Source organism: Scylla paramamosain, chromosome 22, assembly GCF_035594125.1.
Source record: "Scylla paramamosain isolate STU-SP2022 chromosome 22, ASM3559412v1, whole genome shotgun sequence".
Classification (NCBI taxonomy): domain Eukaryota; kingdom Metazoa; phylum Arthropoda; class Malacostraca; order Decapoda; family Portunidae; genus Scylla; species Scylla paramamosain.
Window position 1 is genome coordinate 11,912,430 of NC_087172.1, and position 20,347 is coordinate 11,932,776.

Below are 20,347 nucleotides of genomic sequence, written 5' to 3' on the forward strand. Positions count from 1 at the left end.
TGTCATTAAGGTCCTGCAGGTAACTTGCTGAGAACACCGCCTCCTGCAATACTCAAGGTTAACAAGGAACATATACCATCAAAGGGAAAAGAAGCAACCACAGTAATCCCCATAATTAATACGGTGGCCTTTATCAACAATCCTAGCGAGAGAGGAATGCATTTAAGAAAACAGGTCAATGACGGAGACAGTAAGTTAACCTACACAGGAAGACAACACTCATGGTGAAGATAGTGAGGAAGAAACGCATGTATTAACACATGTAATGAACGATGTAGTCTCTGAAAACGACCCTATTCAGGCAACCATGCATTAATGAATACTGGTCAGTGACTCAGTAAGGAATATGTACAGCTCTCGATATTCCTTGATGACAACACTGTTAATAAACGACGTTAAGTTATAGGAAACTCCATTGCCCTTTCCTCTCTATATTCCTGATAATATTTTTAGTTTAATTTGATAAGGGAACAGGTAGTCTTATAGAAAGGGATGAACCAGTGTTTTGTTTCAATCACAGTTCAATAAGGAAACGGTTCATTGTGTTTCATTGAATGTTTTATTCGAAGAGTCATAACTAATGGAGGCTACCCGGGACCAGGGAGGCAGACAGATGATGGTTTCCATGGGAGGTAGTACACTTTCGCACCTCACTCTCCCTCACTTTGCTATGGCCTTATTGCTGACCAGCTTTGCCAGAGTTGTAGTTATAGTGGTCAGGTTCTTTGATTGTGGTGCCCAAGACTTCACTAGCAGAGCAATGAAAATTGCATTGATGTACTAATGTATACCTATACGTTACACAAGATTAAAGCTCACTCACACCTGTGTCCCGAACCCCGCCTGACACTGAGTGACCCCGCGACAAATACTCACGGTGAAGTTAGTGCGGAGTGTGGCTGTGGTCGTGCTGGATGTCACCCGCAGCTGAAGAAGGCGTGGTGCAGTGATGGCATCTGTACCCATGGAGAGATGAGTAGAGGCATTGACTGATAGACTAGCAACGCAACACGACAACTGGGTCATACAGTACCTTACGTCAAACATATCAGACAAAAAAGAATAAAAATAAATAAATAAATAAAAAATAAATAAAAAAAATAAACATAATAAAGAATGAAAGAAAGTAATACAAAAAGAAAAAAAAAGCGGTAAACAATAAAAAATAGAGGAAAGATATACAATTAAATAAAATGATATAAAAATAAATGGAAAAAAAAACAATAAAGGAGGAAAATTAAGATCAAACGATATTCAACCAACTTGATTTAGGTTACATTTAAAACGAAGTACGGCTTGGGGCGATAGATGTGGGGAAGAAGGTTAGGGTAAGGATCGCGAGGTGAAGGGATGGTATGGTGGAGTGGGTGAGGTGGTGACGTGGCTGTGGGAGGAGAGATAGGGCAGTAGTAACGGTACTGGCCACGTCACAAATGCTGATAGTTTCATTAAGGTTGTGTTACTGTTTTAGGATGTAAGTGTGACATGTTGTGCTCTGTTATGGGAATATTTCGTGTGGACAGATATTTACTACCTAGATACTGACTAATTAAGGATGTAATGGTGCTTGTTGTAAATTCCACTAAAATCAAGTTATTCAGTACTAGTAAAATGAGAAAAAATAAGGTTCATAGTGTTCATTTTACCATTACTGCAACTAGAGAAGCATTTGTGAATTCTAGTCGCATTTAAGAGGATGTCCACGTATCACAACTATGTACGAACCTTAAAGGAAAATTAATTACCTAGAGAGGCTTAAGAGTGAGTGAATAATTTCGTGAACACTTTCCTTATCCAGCCTCAGCATCCCTACACGTTTTCCTTAATCCCTTGCATGTGTTTCAGCTTTCTTCCATGATTATTTCCCTCATCAGTTCATCAAATTAAGCTAACATAACAGAATGATTGGGGAAAACTCAGGACCTAGGTAATAATTTCGTTAACATTTTCCTTATCTAGCCCAGGTATCCCTACAGATCTTCCTTAATTCCCCACTGTCTATATTTCCACTTTCTTACACGATTATTTCACTTACCAGGTCAGGTCAATGGTACACTTAACACTTATTATCGCGAGACTCTACTTATAAATGGAAAAATCAAATCAAATTTACAGGTAGGGTTTGCTGAGTTTCTAAAAATAGAAACAGTACTTTCCTTAATTATTTTCGTTACCTCAACATGTCGCCTTGAATTTCCTACCTTTCTGTAATGATTTGAGAGTGTTTTTTTCCTTCACCACCTCCGTCATCTCTCCCTCCACGCCACGCACCACACACACGCTACAGAACATGAACAAAAGCACATTGCACATCGTTAACAAATTCAAGTCTTCTGGTGTTCTGTATCCGGTTTTGTTTTATCATGTATCACTTGTGTCTATGCATGTTAGCTTTAGAGAAGACGCGTCTCTCTCACTGTATCTGGGAGGGGAAGTGGGGAGGTCTTGGTCCGTGGGGATGCTCCATACCTATGTGTCTAGGTCTTCCCCGCTACTTCCCCCCCCCCAAGACTGGTACATTTTATCAGAGTATACCCGTAAATTTTGATGCTCAACGGCGTGTGAGAAAACGAGATTGAAAGAGGGTGTCTAAACTGTTTCGTTACGTCTTGGTCACGTAGGAATAGAATATGCATATGAGAAGTAATTGGAATTGGAAGAAATGGAGTTGCAGGCTGTAGTAGTAGAGGGGGTCGGGAAGGGGAAATGGGAGGTGGAGGAGAAAGGGATGACGAGAGGGAAAGAGGAGGTAGGGCACTGGAGGAAGGATAGTAATTGGAAGTGGAGGAAATGGAGTTGGAGGCTGTGGTGCTAGAAGGGGTCGGGAAAAGGAAAGGGGTGGTGGTGGAGAAGGAGGAGGAGGAGGTGAGGAGAGGGAAAGGGTAGGTGAAGTATTGCAGTGAGAGGAGAGACGGAATCGGAGGAAGTAATAAAAATATGAGTTAAAACATAAGATACTTTGCTCATAATGCCTTTATTCCTGTTTCGTTTATCTCCGTGAAACTTCGATCCTACGTTTCGACTTCTCGTTCCGGTCTGAGCGTCATATTCTGAGCCAGCCTCGTGTGGCGTGCGGGTGTCTGTGTGTAGCGCGCCAAGCTGGTTCATCACATTTCCTTTGGGTGAGTAACTGGACATTGACTTACGATTAACTGCTTTTCCTAACCGCGTGTTGGTGGGCGTGTTCCTTCTATTTGTCATGACTGTGTACTGGTGGGTGTAAGGGAGGGTACAGTCAGGAAAGGAAGAGGAAAATTGACGTTAAGATGGCGGTTGGATGTGATGGTTGTACTCATCCTGCCCAGTATATTGTTGGGTGTGTGTTGGCATTGATTGTCTTGACTGTGTACTGGTGGGTGTGAGGGAGGAATGACGAAGGAAGATAATGTTGATTGTGTTGGTTATGTTTATCCTGACCGTGTATTGAGGCGTGAGGAAGGAAGGCAGAGATGAGGAAATGGTGACGTAATAATGGCGGATCTACTTACCACCCCAGCCTTTGTCCATTCTTCTGCTTTGGTCATTAGGTGACATTCAGATCTCGGTAATAGATTATTTGCAAGGACATAAAGGAAAGAAAAGAAAACATGTTAATTTAATCTTGGTTAAGCTACAAAGATACCTATTCAAGAAACTGTAATGCAAAAATGAATCTTTTAAAAATTGCAGATGATTATGGAAGGGTTGACTGGCAGTGTAAAGGTTTTACCAGCTGTCTTCATTATTCAGATATAGTTTGAGAGTATTAAGCAAGTGTTGGCAGCTCTCAGATGAAAAGGAAAGGTTACAGGGACGTGAGGTTAACTGCTTGGGAATAATTTTAAGTTAAGGAATTGAGGGAAATGTAAATATTATTGTAAAAGCAAGGAAATTGAGTGAGGGCGGGAATGAAACATAGTTTTTGTGACACACACACACACACACACACACACACACACACACACAGATCTTGACGGAAGTTTTCAGGACTTTTTTTTTCTTTTTCTGTTTTGTGACAGCTTTTGATGACAAGGGCACTGTTTTTGTCTGTTAGTCATATAAAAGGTTTTGTTTTCATGAGCGAAGAAAGATTTTTATTATTTATGTAGATACTACTACTACTACTACTACTACTACTAGGAATCGGAAATAAGACCACTTTAGATGCCAAATTATGATCTAATGTGGGTGCGTATATTATCTTTATCTCAATTTTATCCATGTCTGGTATGACGGATAACTCCTGTTGAACTTATTCATTACATAAAGCAAAGAAGAATCTATTAACCTCTTTACTACACTATATCATATTCATATCCACACTAGTCACTGAAGATAGAAGACCAAGGAAAAGCGAAGAGAAATAGCATAGTTTTCCTTCACACCGCCAAAGAGAGCAGCACGGTTTAAGGGGACACTATGACAATTCTGGCTGGGAAAATCGATCTGGGGCCGGAGGACGAGTTTATTGAGATATCGACTGTTTACCTTTGCTTGCTGCCTTATTGCGTACTGGGAATACATTGACGTAGTAAATGCGCCTGCCAGCACAGTATTTGGGGCATGAGACACCTGTATGACCATAGAGAGTATATACTCGTGTGTGATGTGGGCGGGGTGTGTGTATTGGTATTGCAATAAGACTGCTTTGTGTGTGTGTGTGTGTGTGTGTGTGCATTGGTCAGTCTGGGGTCTAATAATACATGTGAATATATAGTTTGCATTACGTTCTGGGAGATGAAATAGTATATTGGCATATTTATTGGCCAAGGATGTCATAATGCTGATAACTAAGGTGAAAAGTTCCCTTAGCAAAATGATGGCCTCTTGAAGACCTAATCAGTACCCCCGGTGGGACTCGAACCCACAATCCCTGGCTTAGGAGGCCAATGCCTTATCCATTAGGCCACGGGGGCTGTGATGGGAAATGCATGTATCAATATTTTATAGTCAAGGAACGCATCCTCAAAAGTTTCGGTGCCTCGCTGCAGCGTTATTTAACAGGCCGTATGGGAAGCTGTCGGGGGTCTCAAGAATGCTTCATGATTCTAATGATAGTTTTACATGCATTCTACACCAGTAGTGGAAAAATATATATAGTGAGGAACTGACTGTTAAGTATCGTGAGAACCCGACTCATCTCAGTGACCTATGAAAATAACCGCAATGAAAGCTCCATCCCCAAAGCGTTTAGTAGTACAGATCAGGATTTTCTGGGACAACTGGAACTGTTTGGAATGGTACAGAGATGTCATATAGTCCGATTACCCAATGTTGATTTTGGTCCTGGATAAATTCTCCTTGAAAAGAAGGTGTTACCGCGATTCGAACACTTAAGCTACGTAACAGAGCAGAACTTGACTAGCAAAGCCTGACAAACTTGACTTACAGAACCTGAAACAATCATGAGTTGCGATGTGATACACACACACACACACACACACACACACACACACACACACACATCAAACAAGAAAACACGATCTTTAATCAAGCCATACATTCCATAATCAAACAAACACACAAACAAACAACCAAAGATACAAGTAAATAATAAGAAGCCGGCGTCCATAGTGGGAGGGAGAGAGAGGGGAAAGGTCTGGGGGGAAGGAGATGAGAGGGGGAGTGGGGAGAACTTGGGGAGGGGATCTAGGAGGGACGGGATGACAGGTGGTCGAGCTGGTTGTCACTTTCCTCCGTTTGACAAATGTTACCTGTCACCCACCGGACTCTCACGTCTCATAGCGAATTGAGATTATTATTTATCCACGTGTTTCATTCAGGCAGGGACGCTGTGGCGGTGTGGTGACCGTGGTATGTGCGCTGAATGTGGTGAAGGTGCTGTGTGGTGAATGTATTGAGGTTGCAGTGAGTGTGGTGAGCGGGACTGCTGTGTGTTTGGGTGTGTTGTGATGCGTATGGTGACATTAATATATGTGTGTGTGTGAGAGAGAGAGAGAGAGAGAGAGAGAGAGAGAGAGAGAGAGAGAGAGAGAGAGAGAGAGAGAGAATGCTTATGTGTTTACGTGTGTGTGTGTGTGTGTGCACACGCTTTAGATTCCATCATGCGCGCGCGCACACACACACACACACACACACACACACACACACACACACACACACACACACACGTAACACAACCAGACACTCACGCCATCAAGAAAACACCACCCAACACTACACACGTGACAGGTAATCTGCAACACACCTGCACAACACTCACTCCACCTCACTGATTAAGTCCTCAGATCTGCCAGAGACGCAGAGACAGGCAGAGAGACAAGGCGGAGAGAAAGAGGAGAGAGACAGAGAGAGACAGGCAGACAGACAGAGGGACAAACGCAGAACAGGACAGACAGGGATTTCTCTTTTGACTGACAGCACGTTCATAAAATTATCATCTAGTTAATTCGGATCCTTCTTGGGAAACTGGCTGATCCTCCTCCTCCTCCTCCTCCTCCCTCTTCTCCTCGTCTGATCGTCACTGCACACCTGGACTGTGGAAAAATTAATGAGGTTAGAGGTTCTGATCGTCTTTTCCCACACCTTTAAAGAGAGAGAGAGAGAGAGAGAGAGAGAGAGAGAGAGAGAGAGAGAGAGAGAGAGAGAGGGGGGGGGGGCAGAAATCAAATGCCTCGACAATTTTTTCTTTTTCGTTCCGTTTGTATGTTTTTTTTTTGTTGCATTTTTGCTTAAAAGGTAATAGATTTTGTTTTCGCGCCTGAGGAAGATCCCTTTTCTCTTCCTTTTTCTTGATTTCTTCCTCTTCCCTTCCTTTCATCCGTTTTTTACCTCATCTGCTTTTCTAATTTCCTTTCTCTATAACTTCCCTTTCCTTCCTCATTAACAAGTGTTCCCTTTCTCTTTTTCTCTTCCTTCTCATCCAGTATCCTTCCTCTATCCCTCTTCCTGATCTCTGTTCTCTTTTCCCACGCTTCTCTTCTTTCTACTCTCCTCTTCGCAAAACCTCCCATTGTTTCATTTTCTCTCCTACTTTCCTCCTCACATCAAACCCTCCCTTTGTTTCATCCTTTCTCTGTCTCTTCTCTCTCTACTCTCTCTCCCTTCTGTTCTGTTCTTGTCGCTTCCTCACCCCTCTGGCTCCCGTTCCTCAGTCCCAACCCTCCTACTCCTCGTCCTCCTCCCTCACTCCCCGTTACCAGCCGTCTGTTACTCACGCATGTTTTACTTCCCCCAAATATCACGCGAGAAATGAGAGAGTCATTGTCAGGGGCAAAGAGAGCACTTTAACGTGTAATTAACCCAATTCCAGCCGCAATTAAGGATTAACTCGATGGTGAAACAAGTGAGTCACGGCCGGCTGTCAGGCGCGCCGCGGATCTGTCACCCAGCCATTGAATATCTGCCACAGACATGGAGAAAATTACCTTAGTTTTCCCTGAAACCTGTCGGCGCGTCCGATATGGCGAGCGGGGAGGGTGCCCTAGGGGAGGTGCAGGGGAGGGGAAGGGAGTGTACGTAAAACTATACATATTTTCCTTGTCTCTCTCTCTCTCTCTCTCTCTCTCTCTCTCTCTCTCTCTCTCTCTCTCTCTCTCTCTCTCTCTCTCTCTCTCTCTCTCTCAGTGCCTCTTTCTGTTTCGCTTGTGTTCTGTTTGTAGCGCTTCCTCTATGTGTAAACCTGGATATTTTGTGACTGTCCTTGTCTCTGTGTCTGGCTCTCGCTTCTCTTCTGTTCCAAGCTCTTGTTCTATGTGTAAACCTGTACATTTTGTGACTCTCTCTCTCTCTCTCTCTCTCTCTCTCTCTCTCTCTCTCTCTCTCTCTCTCTCTCTCTCGTTCTTTATTGATTCGGTTATGGATGAAATTATATATTTTATCCATGTCTGTCTCCTCTCCCTGGCGCTTTCTCCTTTGTGTCTTCATTCACGCTGTATTTATTCGTGTTCTTGTTATCTTCCATGAAAGAGAAATAGAGATGTGTAGTTACTCATTTTTATACAATTGTCAAGTCTCCTCATTCATGTCGTATCTACTTCATGTTCCCATTGTTCATTAAAGAAAAGGAAATAATTCGTGTCTATTTTATTTACAGTTTTCATTTATGTTGTATCTTCTCTTTATTGTTCTTAATTTAAAAAAAAATCATGTCTACAGCTTTTCTCATTCATATAATATTTTCTTTGTTATTTATATTCATTAAAGTAAAAAAAGAAAAAATCGTGCAGTCCTTCCATCTATACACATCATTTTTTTTTTCTTTATACATGAATCTCTCTCGTTAATGTATGTCAAGAACACTATTCACTCACTCGTTTCTCTGTTCGGGGTCTCATTATACATTCATATCATTATCTCAACACTTACTTGACACTTCCTGCGACTAATGTCCGATATTATTACACGTGTTAAGATTTTTTCTCCCCTTTGGTACTTAAAGGCCCTATATATTATTGACACTCATTATTTCCGACAGTCCCACATTAGCGCTGCGTCAGACTGGCGGCGTCATCTGGCGGCGGTGCGAGGAACTGCCTTATCTCCTTACATTAATCAACACACTCTGGATCTCACCTGCTCCTCACCTTTCCGTCCTTCACTGACCAGCCCGAGGGTGGATGAGGTTGTGCGCGCACGCACGCACGCACACACACACACACACACACACACACACACACACACACACCATCCACGCATGTAAAATGTTTCGCCAGCTGTTCTGTCGCTTTCACGTCATCAATTTCTCACCATCACACCTACTTTTTGTACCAGGTTCACACACACACACACACACGCACGGTTCTTCCTTACTATATATAATCATGTCATTCTCTACCCCTCTTTTATAAATTGCAAATAAGGAGTAACCTAAAAATGCATTGTAAATTACTCTTATATTGATATGTCATTCTCTACCGCCATATCCAATAATAAGGAGAATGATATAATTTACAGTTGATTTACAAGGCGGGTTATAAACAAAGATGCGTTGGAATACGTTAGGTCTTAGTTTTACAACACTCACCTCTGGCACGAGTGATATACACGGTACAGAATTAGAAAGGATGAAAACATGTCAAGAAAATGTCAAAATGAAGCGAATGAAGAAAGGCAGATGAATTGTATAACCTTTAAGGATCTTCTTTGTTTAACTCTTGAGATTCGATATTTTTCCTTATCTCTGTTCTCTCTCCTTCTAAAAGAAAAAAAAAATTTCTTTCAGTAAAACATTTTTTTTTTTTTTTGAGACTTTTACTGAAGATATAAGACAATGAAAAATAGTCGAAAGATCCTATACATTTTGATATCCGCATACAGTCAGTGCTGGAAAAAGAGAACTTTCTCTCTGGTGACACAGACATAGGCTACATTCCATCAGCTATTTCATAAAGATTGTTTGCGGGAGGGCCAGCATTTCCCACCCCTTCCAGCACTTACTGTCCTTCCCAGCCCCTCCCAGCCAGCACTTCAATCCCTCTCAGGCCCTCCCAGCCGTCGTCCCGCCAGCACTTCAGTCCCTCCCAGCCCCTGCTAGCCCTCGCCCCTCCCGCACCTAACACAGTGCACGGCGCGGCTCAGGAGGCAGATTATGGCTTCCCGGACTGAACAAATCATCGCTTTTTCCTCGCCACTAATTTAGCTTTTCCTCTTCGACAAATTATCGGTCCAATAGCCGCTCTTGTTCTTGGCAAATTACACCTTTCCGCTAAATGAGTTATCCCCTGTCTCTCAGGTGTGCTGTTGTGCCGCGGGCAGGTGAGTAGTGAGTGTAGGGAGGCGTGGTGAGGGAGGGCGCTTCCGGTGTGTGTGGGTGGGTGGGTGGGTGAGTCTCTCTCTCTCTCTCTCTCTCTCTCTCTCTCTCTCTCTCTCTCTCTCTCTCTCTCTCTCTCTCTCTCTCTCATATTCTGTAATGCATGTTTTTCAGTTTAAATTGATCTCATTTTAAAATATACATGTCTTTTTTATTGTTTTTTTTTTTCTTCGCCGTGTCTTTCCTACCTTGCGGCTTCTGACTTTGTGCCATGTCCCTGTACAAACTCCTTTCTTCCTTGTTGCTTATCTCGCATGTGTTCTACCCCACTCTCCGTTACGTGTCCTCATCTCACGTGCCGTCATGGCACGTGAGATGGCCCTATCCTTCCCGTCCATAATTTTGTCTAATATCTTAAAGCTCCCTAATGACTTGGCATTGGTAACCTGATAACTGAGTCTGTTCCTTTCATCTACCACACTATTTAAGAGCCAGTTTCTTCTCATTTTTTTTTTTTTTCAAATATAGTGTTGTGAAGCTTGAACCATTTATTTTTTTCTTTTCCTAATTACCCACCTTGAGGATTTTGTTTGTCACCCTCGTTCTATCGTCTATACCAACTCAATACCTAAGAGAGAGATTCTGATATTATAATATTTCTGGCCCTATTTCCTAAAATATAAACTGTAAGTGGAGGATGGAGAGTCAGGTTACAACAATTTAAGAAGAATTTTGATGTTTAACCCTGATTTCCGACCCTCAGGATTTTGTTCATGTCGCCCTTGTTTTATCCCAAATACTAATTACATATCTAAAAGAGATCCAGATATTGTAGTATTTATGATTCTGCTTCATATACTGTAAGTGGAGAATGGACAGTTAGCTTACAATAATTTAAGAAGAAGAATTTTGATGTCCCTCCCCCAACCTGGCCATGATCCCTTCCTTCCTCTTACTGCCACCGTGATGTCCCCGCGTCCAGTCCTCGGCCATCAAGCAAACGAGGTCATTAGAAGGTGGACGGCGGTCACTCGGGGCGGAGGTTGTTTTGTAACACGTAACTACCACTTAGCTGGCGTCTAATGATGGTTTGCTCCGGTAATGAGTCACGTGATCACCACTTTGTCATGCTCCCGGGACGCTCTCACGATTTCCTTCTCGCCGCGAGGGCTTTGTTTTGTCAAGGGGAGCGAGAGAAGGCCTCGGTAAGCGCTGCCCTCCGGTGCCTCATCCCGCTGCTTCCCTACTTCCTACTCCCTCCTGCTCCCGCCTGCCTTCCGCCCCTCCGTCACACGTCTAAACTAGCATGTGATCTGCCGCCTTCGCCTGTGACAGACACTTGTTTTCTCTTCCATCCTCCTCCTCCTCCTCCTCCTCCTCCTCCTCATGATGTTGATTCCCGCGCTCCTGTTTGCTTCTTCATGTGTGCTTTCTGTGTGTATGTTTTTCGTCCCTTGTCCTTACGAGTATCTTGTTTTTCATCATCGTGTTTTCTGTTTTAATTTTTTTTTTTAATTTTAGATTTTGCTTGTGTGTCCTTTTACTTGATTTTGTGAATTTATTTTTTGTGAATTTGTGTGTTAAATGTTTTGTGTGTGTGTGTGTGTGTGTGTGTGTGTGTGTGTGTGTGTGCTTGTGCAAATTTTTTTTTAACTCTTATTTGTTTTCCCTTTTTTCTAATTCCGACTTTCATTCCAGTTTTGATTGCTTGTTTGATGTGTTTCCGTCCGTGGTGGCGGAGAGCTGGTGTGTGTGTGTGTGTGTGTGTGTGTGTGTGTGGCTTGAATAAGTTTTGAAAAGTTCATCATAATTTTTTTTTTATAGCAAGAGGTGATCTAATAAATTATTAAAAAAAAAAAATTCCCATTGGCGAAGATATGCATATAAAATACGAAACAATAACAATCAGAGTTTCACGAAACAATCACGATTACTTGTACAGCCTTAGCCCTTCATAGCACCAAATGAAGGGTTAACAGCAGCCGTAGGCACAGTTGTTTGTATTGGTAGGATGAGATGTACTAAAACATTGATATTTTGTGGGCTATTAGTCTGTATTGTTATCGTCTATCTATCTACCTATTTATCTACCTACATACCTACCTATTAATCAGGCAATCAGTTTTATCTGTATATTCATATCTATCTGTATCTGCCTATCAATTTATCTATCTGTCTATCTACCTATCAATAAATCAATTTATCTATTTACCTATATCTATTTATCTTGCCTATCTACCTACGTATCTTTCTACGCACAGGTAACACAGTAACACACTACTTCTATACACCCCAATACTTACATGCCCTCATAACACTCTGGCTTCCTCTCAGCGACCCCAGCACTGCCAAACTTCACACCCGATGCTCACTTTTTCCTCCCCGCCTCGCTGTCCATTACGAATTTTAAGCCACTTTCCTGCCGCCCGAACGCCACTTACGGAACCCAACTTTTCCTCAAATTTTCTCGCCAAGTGACGATCTACGCAAAATTTCCGGGCAAGGTTGTCTGTGGGCAGCGGACCATTCAAATGACCGACCATTAATTAGGGCTGTCGGCAGTTGGAGTCAGCCGGGGTCAGCCATCTTGATCGTAATTGCTGTTTTAATCACCAGTTGGAGCCACTGACTGTCACGGCGATTGACAAGTGACGAGCGGCGAACGGGAGGAGGCGGGAAGAGTCAGGGGGTGGGAAGAGGAGAAGGGGAGGAGGAGGGATGACGTAGACTAATAAGAAATGGCTGAATGGAGAGCGTATTTTACAGCGAAGAAAGCAAAGAAGAATATGATGAAAAGTAAAGTCAAATATAGATGTTAAGTTGAAAGATTATGGAGACGAAGACAAAAAATGATAAGTGATCTGTTCCTTCAGGTCCCAGGATGATATAGAGCAGCAGCAGGAGGAGGAGGAGGAGGAGGAGGAGGAGGAGGAGGAGGAGGAGGAGGAGGAGGAGGAGGAGGAGGAGGAGACAACCCCACCATCCAGGCTCTTCCTGCTCCCGGTAATCCTATAATGAAACTAATTATCTTAACGATGGACTCCATGGTCGCTACTGATGCTCCCTCCCTTCTCTCTCATCCTCTCTCCCTCTCACCCTGCTCTCCCTCCCTCCCTCCCTCCCTCCCTCCTTGTCTCCCTCCGATCCTCCGTCTCTCCGCCCCTTCGTTCTTCTGTTCGTCCTGCCCTTCCTCCCTGCCCTTTCTCTCTCTCTCTCTCTCTCTCTCTCTCTCTCTCTCTCTCTCTCTCTCTCTCTCTCTCTGTATGATTTGTAAAATAAAAATTCTTCAAAGTTTTTTCATCTTTTGAGCACAATTTTTTTCAATTGTTTCGTATTTAATTAGTAGTGTGTGTGTGTGTGTGTGTGTGTGTGTGTGTGTGTGTGTGTGTAAAAGTGAGCACATCAGACCTTCCCAGAATACTTTCTCCCAGCCTTAGTCTGGTAATGGGTGTGATTTATAATTGGTGAGACGTAAGCGTAGTAGCATCTTCAAGGTTTTTTTTTCTCTCTCTCTCTCTCTCTCTCTCTCTCTCTCTCTCTCTCTCTCTCTTGAATTGACGTGTGTTGGATCATCCATTCTTTCCTTCTACTCTTACTCCCTACCAGTGTGCTGTGCTGCATTGCCTTGGTTTATTTGTTCAGGGCTAAAATAGTGATTCTGAATATCTGTTAAAAGTGAATACTCGTATGCATGAGTAATGAAGGCACGTAGTAATCCAGAAGTGGTGGACACTGCACGGGGCGGACGACACCTTTAATGAAGATGCGTGGGTGTCTATTTAGTCACACACCGTGAGGTCCTCCGGCGTGTTCGTCCCCAGGGACCTGCTCACTGCTCTCCCGCCGCGCCTCCTGCAGCAGGGAGCGGCGCGGTCTCCGCCTGTGTCCGGGCATCGTGGCCTCTGCCGTGATAATGTTCCCTCTCCGTAATTACATTAATTCTTCACTCGGTCTGAATGTATCATTAACGAAGATACGAACAAATTAAAGAATTTCCGCTCACTGAAATTGAAAACTCCCCAGTGACTGCCTGACCTGCACACGTCCCTCCCTCTCTCCTCCCCTGCCTTTCCTGCCGCCCAAACTCCCTGCCCTCCCTCGCCGCCTAGGCCGCGCGCCGCCCTCCTCCCTGAATTATAGCGAGCAATTATACGATAATCCGCAGAAAGCGTAAACATGTAACTCGCGGCCACGTCAGGCAGGGAGAGGGGGAGCTGGGCGCCCCCGCTGGCTGACCCGCCGCGCCAGACTCGCCTGCCTGCAACTGAGCTAATGGGAACCCGGAGCGGGAGGGATCGGGCGGCCACCTCACAGAATCCAATCATATTTGTGCGCTGCGGGGCAGGTTTTAATTCTGTCTGGGAAATTACTTCATCCTCCATCACCAGTGTAGCAGCGTTCGAACACGGATAAGTTAATATTTTTCCCTCTTCCATTCTGGGTCCTGCCGCCCGCCGCTCCGCGACCAAGCTCAGCGGCTGGTGAAGGAGGCACCGCGGCGGGCGTGTGGGCGGCGGGGTCGCCTTGTGCTGTGTGAGTGCGTGGCGGTGATACAGACTCCGCGGATTGAGACCTTCGCTTCTCTGTAGGAAATAACACGTAGGAAAGGGCTGACAGTGATTAATCTAAGGCCGGGGTCCGCCGTGCGCGCCAGGTATAGAGGTCCGCCGCCGCCTTCCCCGACATATCTTCTCTTAAATAGAGTTTTCAGGCCTCGGGCGGCCGCCTCACCCTCTTCCCTCGATCAACCTGGGAATAACCAAACCTAACCTAACGCAGCCTAGCCAAGTCCGCGTCGTCCTGTCCGCCGCCGAACAAAGGACGCAGGCGGGGCGGCGTTGTCATGTTGCTGTCAGGACGCGCCTCGTGCCGGGCTCCGTCACCGCGCAGCCTCGGGGTAACACTGAAGATCTCGCTTGTGTTATCACTTATGCAAATATATGAAGGAATTTGTTCGGCTATAATAAAAGAGAAACGTATTTATGGCGTACTTTTAATTGCAAACACGAACATTATGCAGAAATTCTAAAAGAAAGAAAAACAAAACAAAAAGTCGCCGCTCACTAAACTACTTGATATATCTGTGCATTTCTCCCCAAGCAATTAATCAATGTACAAGACAAAGGAATGAGCAAACACAGAGGGAGATATCCTGCCGAGCCTTCAGGAGAATTGGTGGCGCTGTTACGAGACCGCGGAGTGTTCCTGTGCCCCTCGCGCTTCTCCCACACGCCCGCCTCCATTACCTGCCAAAAAGAGATACCTGCGCGTAATTACTTTTGCTCCAAGTAATCGGTCAGTCCTCTGTTACCCTCGGGAAGCGTAATTACTCAGTGCCATGAATATTTTCTTTTTTGTTTTTTAATATTTTTGTTTTGCTGTTTATTTTTTCATTGTCTGTGTGTTAATATTTTCCTGACATTTACTTATTTTTTTTTTTTCTGGTTTGTCATGTTTTATTTTGATGCATTTATTCCTGTTTTTTTTTTTTGTCTACTTTTTTATCGGCTGGTTTGGATCGTAATAATGTTTTGTTTTCTCTCCTTTCTCTCTCTCTCTCTCTCTCTCTCTCTCTCTCTCTCTCTCTCTCTCTCTCTCTCTCTCTCTCTCTCTCTCGTTTAGTTTGTCTCGTAATAAATTCTCTTGTCTTGTTTTTTTTCCTCTCTTCTCTCCTGTTGTTTTTGTTCTTTTTTTTTGACTGGTAATAATTTTATGGTTGACATCGCGGACGGGAGTTACTGCGGGAACTTCTGTGTTTGCGCGACAAAAATATAATAAAATAAATAAACACATAAAAAGGCATTTGATAGAAGAGCTTCCATATCTACATTTTTATTCCAAGTCTTAAGTTATCACTACAGCATCAGAATTCCTATATAACACCTGCGATTCCATTACGAACACCTGACTTTTTGGCGTCTCCTCTTAATAAACTTCCATCACAGGCAGTACTCGTACATAACTCTTTTAAAAGTCTGTGTTTTAGGTTCAAGATCAGAGGGAAAAAAACAGATAAGCAAGCGGGGAGAGAGAGAGAGAGAGAGAGAGAGAGAGAGAGAGAGAGAGAGAGAGAGAGAGAGAGAGAGAGAGAGAGAGAGAGAAAGAGAAAGAGAGAGAGAGAGAGAGAGAGAGGACCACTGAATATACGCGCGTGGAAGTCAAGAAAGGACTAAAAAGACGTGATTTGTACTTTACCTGCGTGAAAACTGCTTAGCACAACACCTGGCTGGCTGACTGTGCGTGTGTGTGTGTGTGTGTGTGTGTGTGTGTGTGTGTGTGTGTGTGTGCGCGTGCGCGCGTGCGTGCGTGCGTGCGCGCGCGCGCGCGTTGATGGAAGTGAGCAATGGGCGAGCGGAGTGGCTGCTTTGTACGATTTGGATCAGAATTGATGCTACAAAAAACGAACACGGGGGATGAAGGGGAAGAATAATTGATTACGGATTGGATGAGGCGGTCAGGCCTTCAGCGGAAAGAGAAATGGGAAGGTAAGTGAGGGAGGGAGTGAAGGAACCGAGAGGGTGGGGGGAGGAGGGACGAAGGGAGGGACAGAGGTAGGAAAGGAGGGAGAGGCGGAGAGAAGGAGAGAAGGAGAGAAAATTGTAGTAAAGGATGAAGAATTTCGTCCAATTGAAAACTGGATAACCTGATGGACAGAGGGACAGGAGGAGGAGGAGGAGGAGGAGGAGGAGGAGTTAGGATATAGAAAAACGGGACTTGAGTATATATATATATAAAGGTACTAGGCCTTGCTGGCGCCCGAGAGTGTAAGAAAGGCAGGAAAAGTGAGTGGCGAGTGTGTGGGGCGACACTGTACCCTCCCCACGGTTTTGGAGGACAAAGTGAAAGATGGAGGCAGAAGGAAGGGCCAATGAGCTGCGTATGCTTGACCTCTGAGTGGACGTAGGGGAAAAAAAAAAATGACACGTTTCGGAAATAACTTGTATCATAAGTAGAGAACGTGCATCCCGTTAAGCAGCCGCGCATTGCAAGGCCACGAGAGTACGTGGTATGATCGCAAGTGACACGTCCGGAAATCAGCGTTTAATTGCGTGTGTCTTAATAGAAAAAAATAGCTGATTTCCAAATTATACATCAAAGTATGACCTCGTCTAGTTCAGGAGAGTCCTTCGTATAGTAAAACACATCAAGACGTCTCAATGTAGATATAAAGATAATAAAGTAATAGATATAAAGATGTAAAGTGGATAAATAAATAAGAAAAAAGTGTTAAATCATTAGTGTGAGGCCATTTGTGTGTTGTAAAACACACAAAGGCGCTAAACTCTGTCCACCAATTAGAGACAGTTAGGCTCATTACCGCTCATGTGCAGTCTTGGGTTCAATACGAGTATATTACTTTATGACCGCTGTTTACTTACTGTATAAAACATCTGTGACCAGGGTTGTGTCTTTGAGCCAAACTGTGACCAGATAACACGTCAGGAGCGGTCAGACTTGCCCTTCACCTGAAGCACCACCATCTGCGCCTTTGTCTTTGCTTATTACTTGTGAGTGTTGCTTGTGAGTCACCATTGCCCCTGTTCCTTTTTTGTCAATAATGATACTCGCTGTTATGTATGTGCGTCTTATTGATAGGTATATAGTGTGTATGAAAACTCTGTATTAGTTCCTTATGCATCTGCGAAATTCCCTTGATCCTTGATGCTATACTCGTAGGTTAGTTTATTTATTTATTTATTCCCTTATGTAAGAGGGACACTGGCCAAAAAGCAAGGTTGAAAAGAATAATCGAAAATTGGAGGATTAACTGGTAGCATCCTACTCTGTATCTTCTATATATGTGTTACTTTATCTATCATAAGCCAGTATAAGCCTAAAATCATCACCTGATATTTTACGTCAATCCAACAAACGTATTTAAAAATTCGCGACCACGTTGATGTTTTTGGTGTAACCTTGTTGGAGGAGAAGCGTGGTGGTAGTGGTGGTGGTGGTAGTGGTGGGACGTGAGGACGTGAGGATCTGTCACTGACCTTGCGATGGCTGGCTTACCCTTGAGCAGTGGTGGGTGAAGGAGATCGAGGGGAATGAGGCAACCACGACATCAGGGAACAGGTGTGTGAGGGGACAGGGATGAGGTAGGATGAGATGAGACGCTTCGATGCCTCTACTGTCCTTCCCTACACACACACACACACACACACACACACACACACATCTGTACGTGACATTCCTGTTAGTTTATTTCTTTGGTGGTTGTTTTTCTTCTGTTTTAATATTTTTTCTATTGTTTATTTATGTTTTGTCCCTTGTTTCTTTGTTCGATGGTAATTTAGTTATTTATTTTTTTGTAGAACGTCAGTAAAACATAAAGGAAAATCTGCCCTCCGTCCTATAATATTTGGGAAAATGTTAGGCTTTGTAGGATATCTCGTCTTACCTCTCGCGCTCCCTCCTTCCTAGGCATTGAAGAAGTGCAGGAAATTTGAAGGTTTATAAATGCACTGGTGTGTGTATGTGTGTGTGAGTGTTATTGCTAGTTATCTCTCTCTCTCTCTCTCTCTCTCTGTCAGTAGTTGCACAGGTCTTCAAGGGTATTTTTACGGTTTTAGTGACAGATTAACAACATTTCTACATTAATAACAGGAGAAACACCATTGAAAACCCTGATAATCATCTTTATAGCTTTGAAAAACAGTAGTGAGGAGAGAGAGAGAGAGAGAGAGAGAGAGAGAGAGAGAGAGAGAGAGAGAGAGAGTGAGAGTAGGAGCATTTCAGTTGAGCCTATTCTGCCCTGGTTCGTGTTTGCTGCGGTGACACGGTGCCGCACTGAGTGAAGATTGCGTTCATAATCACTTATCGGGGGTGGAGTGGGAAAAGGAGAGTCAGGAAGTGAGGATATTTATATTATTTGACATATTATTTGATAGCATGTCAACTTTTGTGTGTGTGGGTGTGTGGGTGTGGGTGGGTGTTGGATCAGTGACAGGTGGCGCTGGGGAGTTACCACGGCGAGCGGTTGGCTGGCTGCAGTGTTTTGGTCAGCACTGGTCAATCTTGCCCTACACGCTCTATTAACCAGTGTTTCCGTCTTCCCGACACCTTCTTCCTGCACCAAGCACCGTCAAGCATCACCAGAGAGGCACGAGTACGTAAGGTGAGTCCAGTGGGGCCAGTCTCTCCTCAGTCAGCCTTACTGCCTTCACAACACCCTAATCCTCCCTGTAGTGTCTTGTATTTGTTTATTTAGGATTCATTATTCGTTATTTAGTTTTTTCAGGGGTTAATTATTTATATTTAGGTTTTGTTTACGTCTGAGTCTGGAAAGAGTTGGAAATTTATTCAAATATTTAATGTTCGCCAATATGTAAACAAGCCTTCAGCTGTGTTATTAGCCATTATTTGCCTCGTCTCTCACTTATTGTAAGCCTAACATATCACAAGATGGATCCACATGTCTAGCCTTCATATCCGCTGGTCAGATATATCCGTCATTGCCTGGTTTTGGTGTTATATAGGAATAAATAAGGCAACATGGCCGCCGGCCCCCCCACTGAGGTCGCCGCCGAGGGCCGCCATGATGGACTGGCACCTGTTCCGGCTTGTTGGTTCCAATATTTTTTTAAATTTTTCTGAATTAATTTATTTGGCTTGTATAGTAAGATTTTATGGTTTCTAAAAATATTTCGTTGCTTTTGAAGTGTTTTTCTTGCTTCAGTTAAGTAAATGTGCTGAATTTGGAGTTGTTTTTTATGTAAATAAGGGGCAGTTTGTACGGTGAAATTTATCCAGCCTGGTTTTTGGCTTTTTTATTTGAGGCTTTAATGAAGATTTTATTGCTTCAAAAAATCGTTTATGATTTTTAAAGTATGTTGCGTTCCTGTTGAGTTAAGTATGTGGAATTTGAATAGGCTTATTGTTTCGTTGAAAGTGGTGATTTTGTCATTTTTTAGCTTCTTTATTTTTTTATTGTAGCTTGTAACTAAGTGTGCATTATTTTAAAAAATAGTTCAGATTTTTTAAAATGTTTTTTTACCAGTGTAAAGTGGAATAGGTGGACTTTTCAGTGTTTTTAATGGTGTCAAAATTTCCAACACTTTTTCCATATTTCACATAATATTTCTTTATAACTACTGAGACTGGAGGTGTTTTGATATTGTGAATATAAATTAAAGTAATTGTCAAGTCAGAATATATAATGCATTCGAGCCTAGCTTCATTTTTTCTATGGGTCAATTTCGAAATTAAATACGTTACGTACGTATGGCAGCGGGGCGCCGGCACCTCGCCTGTGACGTCATCAAGGATTCGGGACTCGGTCTGCTCCAGTGTCTCCTCAATATTTACCGTAATTTCCAGTGTTTTCCAAGTGTTTCCAGCTGTTTCTAAAGTCAGGCGTGTAGATAGTTGTAGTAGAAGGAAGAAAATAAGAGAAATGAAAGAGGAGAAGGAAGAAATAAAAAGAAATGGAGGAGGAGGCAAAACAGGTAAACAATATTTAGCTTAGTTTCCCTTGCTGCGCTGCAGTTCTCTGTAATATTTGGTGTGTTTTGGGTGTTTTATGTGTTTAGGATGTATGTAAGAATGTTGTGGGGTGTTTAGAGTGTGTTTAGGTGTGTTTTGGGAGTATATTTGCTGTTATCATTGTGTTTTGGGTGAATTTTGAGTGTTTTAAATGTGGTTTAGGATGTTTTT

At 43.3% G+C, this 20,347-nt stretch overlaps 1 protein-coding gene, 1 long non-coding RNA gene and 1 other non-coding gene across 5 annotated transcripts in view; 2 read left to right on the forward strand and 1 right to left on the reverse strand.

The window, feature by feature from the left end:
* The window catches only part of LOC135111563 (uncharacterized), an 11,975-nt gene extending 11,562 nt beyond the window's left edge, over nucleotides 1-413 (forward strand). For all 3 annotated transcript variants that reach the window (XR_010273799.1, XR_010273800.1, XR_010273798.1), the window contains one exon: nucleotides 1-413. This exon is cut by the window's left edge and continues 403 nt beyond it. This is a non-coding gene — a long non-coding RNA (uncharacterized LOC135111563).
* Nucleotides 414-2,384: 1,971 nt separating this feature from the next.
* Nucleotides 2,385-20,347, forward strand: part of LOC135111818 (uncharacterized) — a 78,366-nt gene continuing 60,403 nt past the window's right edge. Inside the window, exons 1-3 of the mRNA XM_064025527.1 lie at nucleotides 2,385-2,514; nucleotides 3,060-3,122; nucleotides 18,772-18,809. Coding sequence (XP_063881597.1) covers nucleotides 2,385-2,514; nucleotides 3,060-3,122; nucleotides 18,772-18,809 — 231 coding nt within the window. The remainder of the gene's footprint in view (nucleotides 2,515-3,059; nucleotides 3,123-18,771; nucleotides 18,810-20,347) is intronic.
* On the reverse strand, nucleotides 4,823-4,895 carry Trnar-ccu (transfer RNA arginine (anticodon CCU)). The gene has a single exon. It is a non-coding gene; the product is annotated as a tRNA-Arg (tRNA).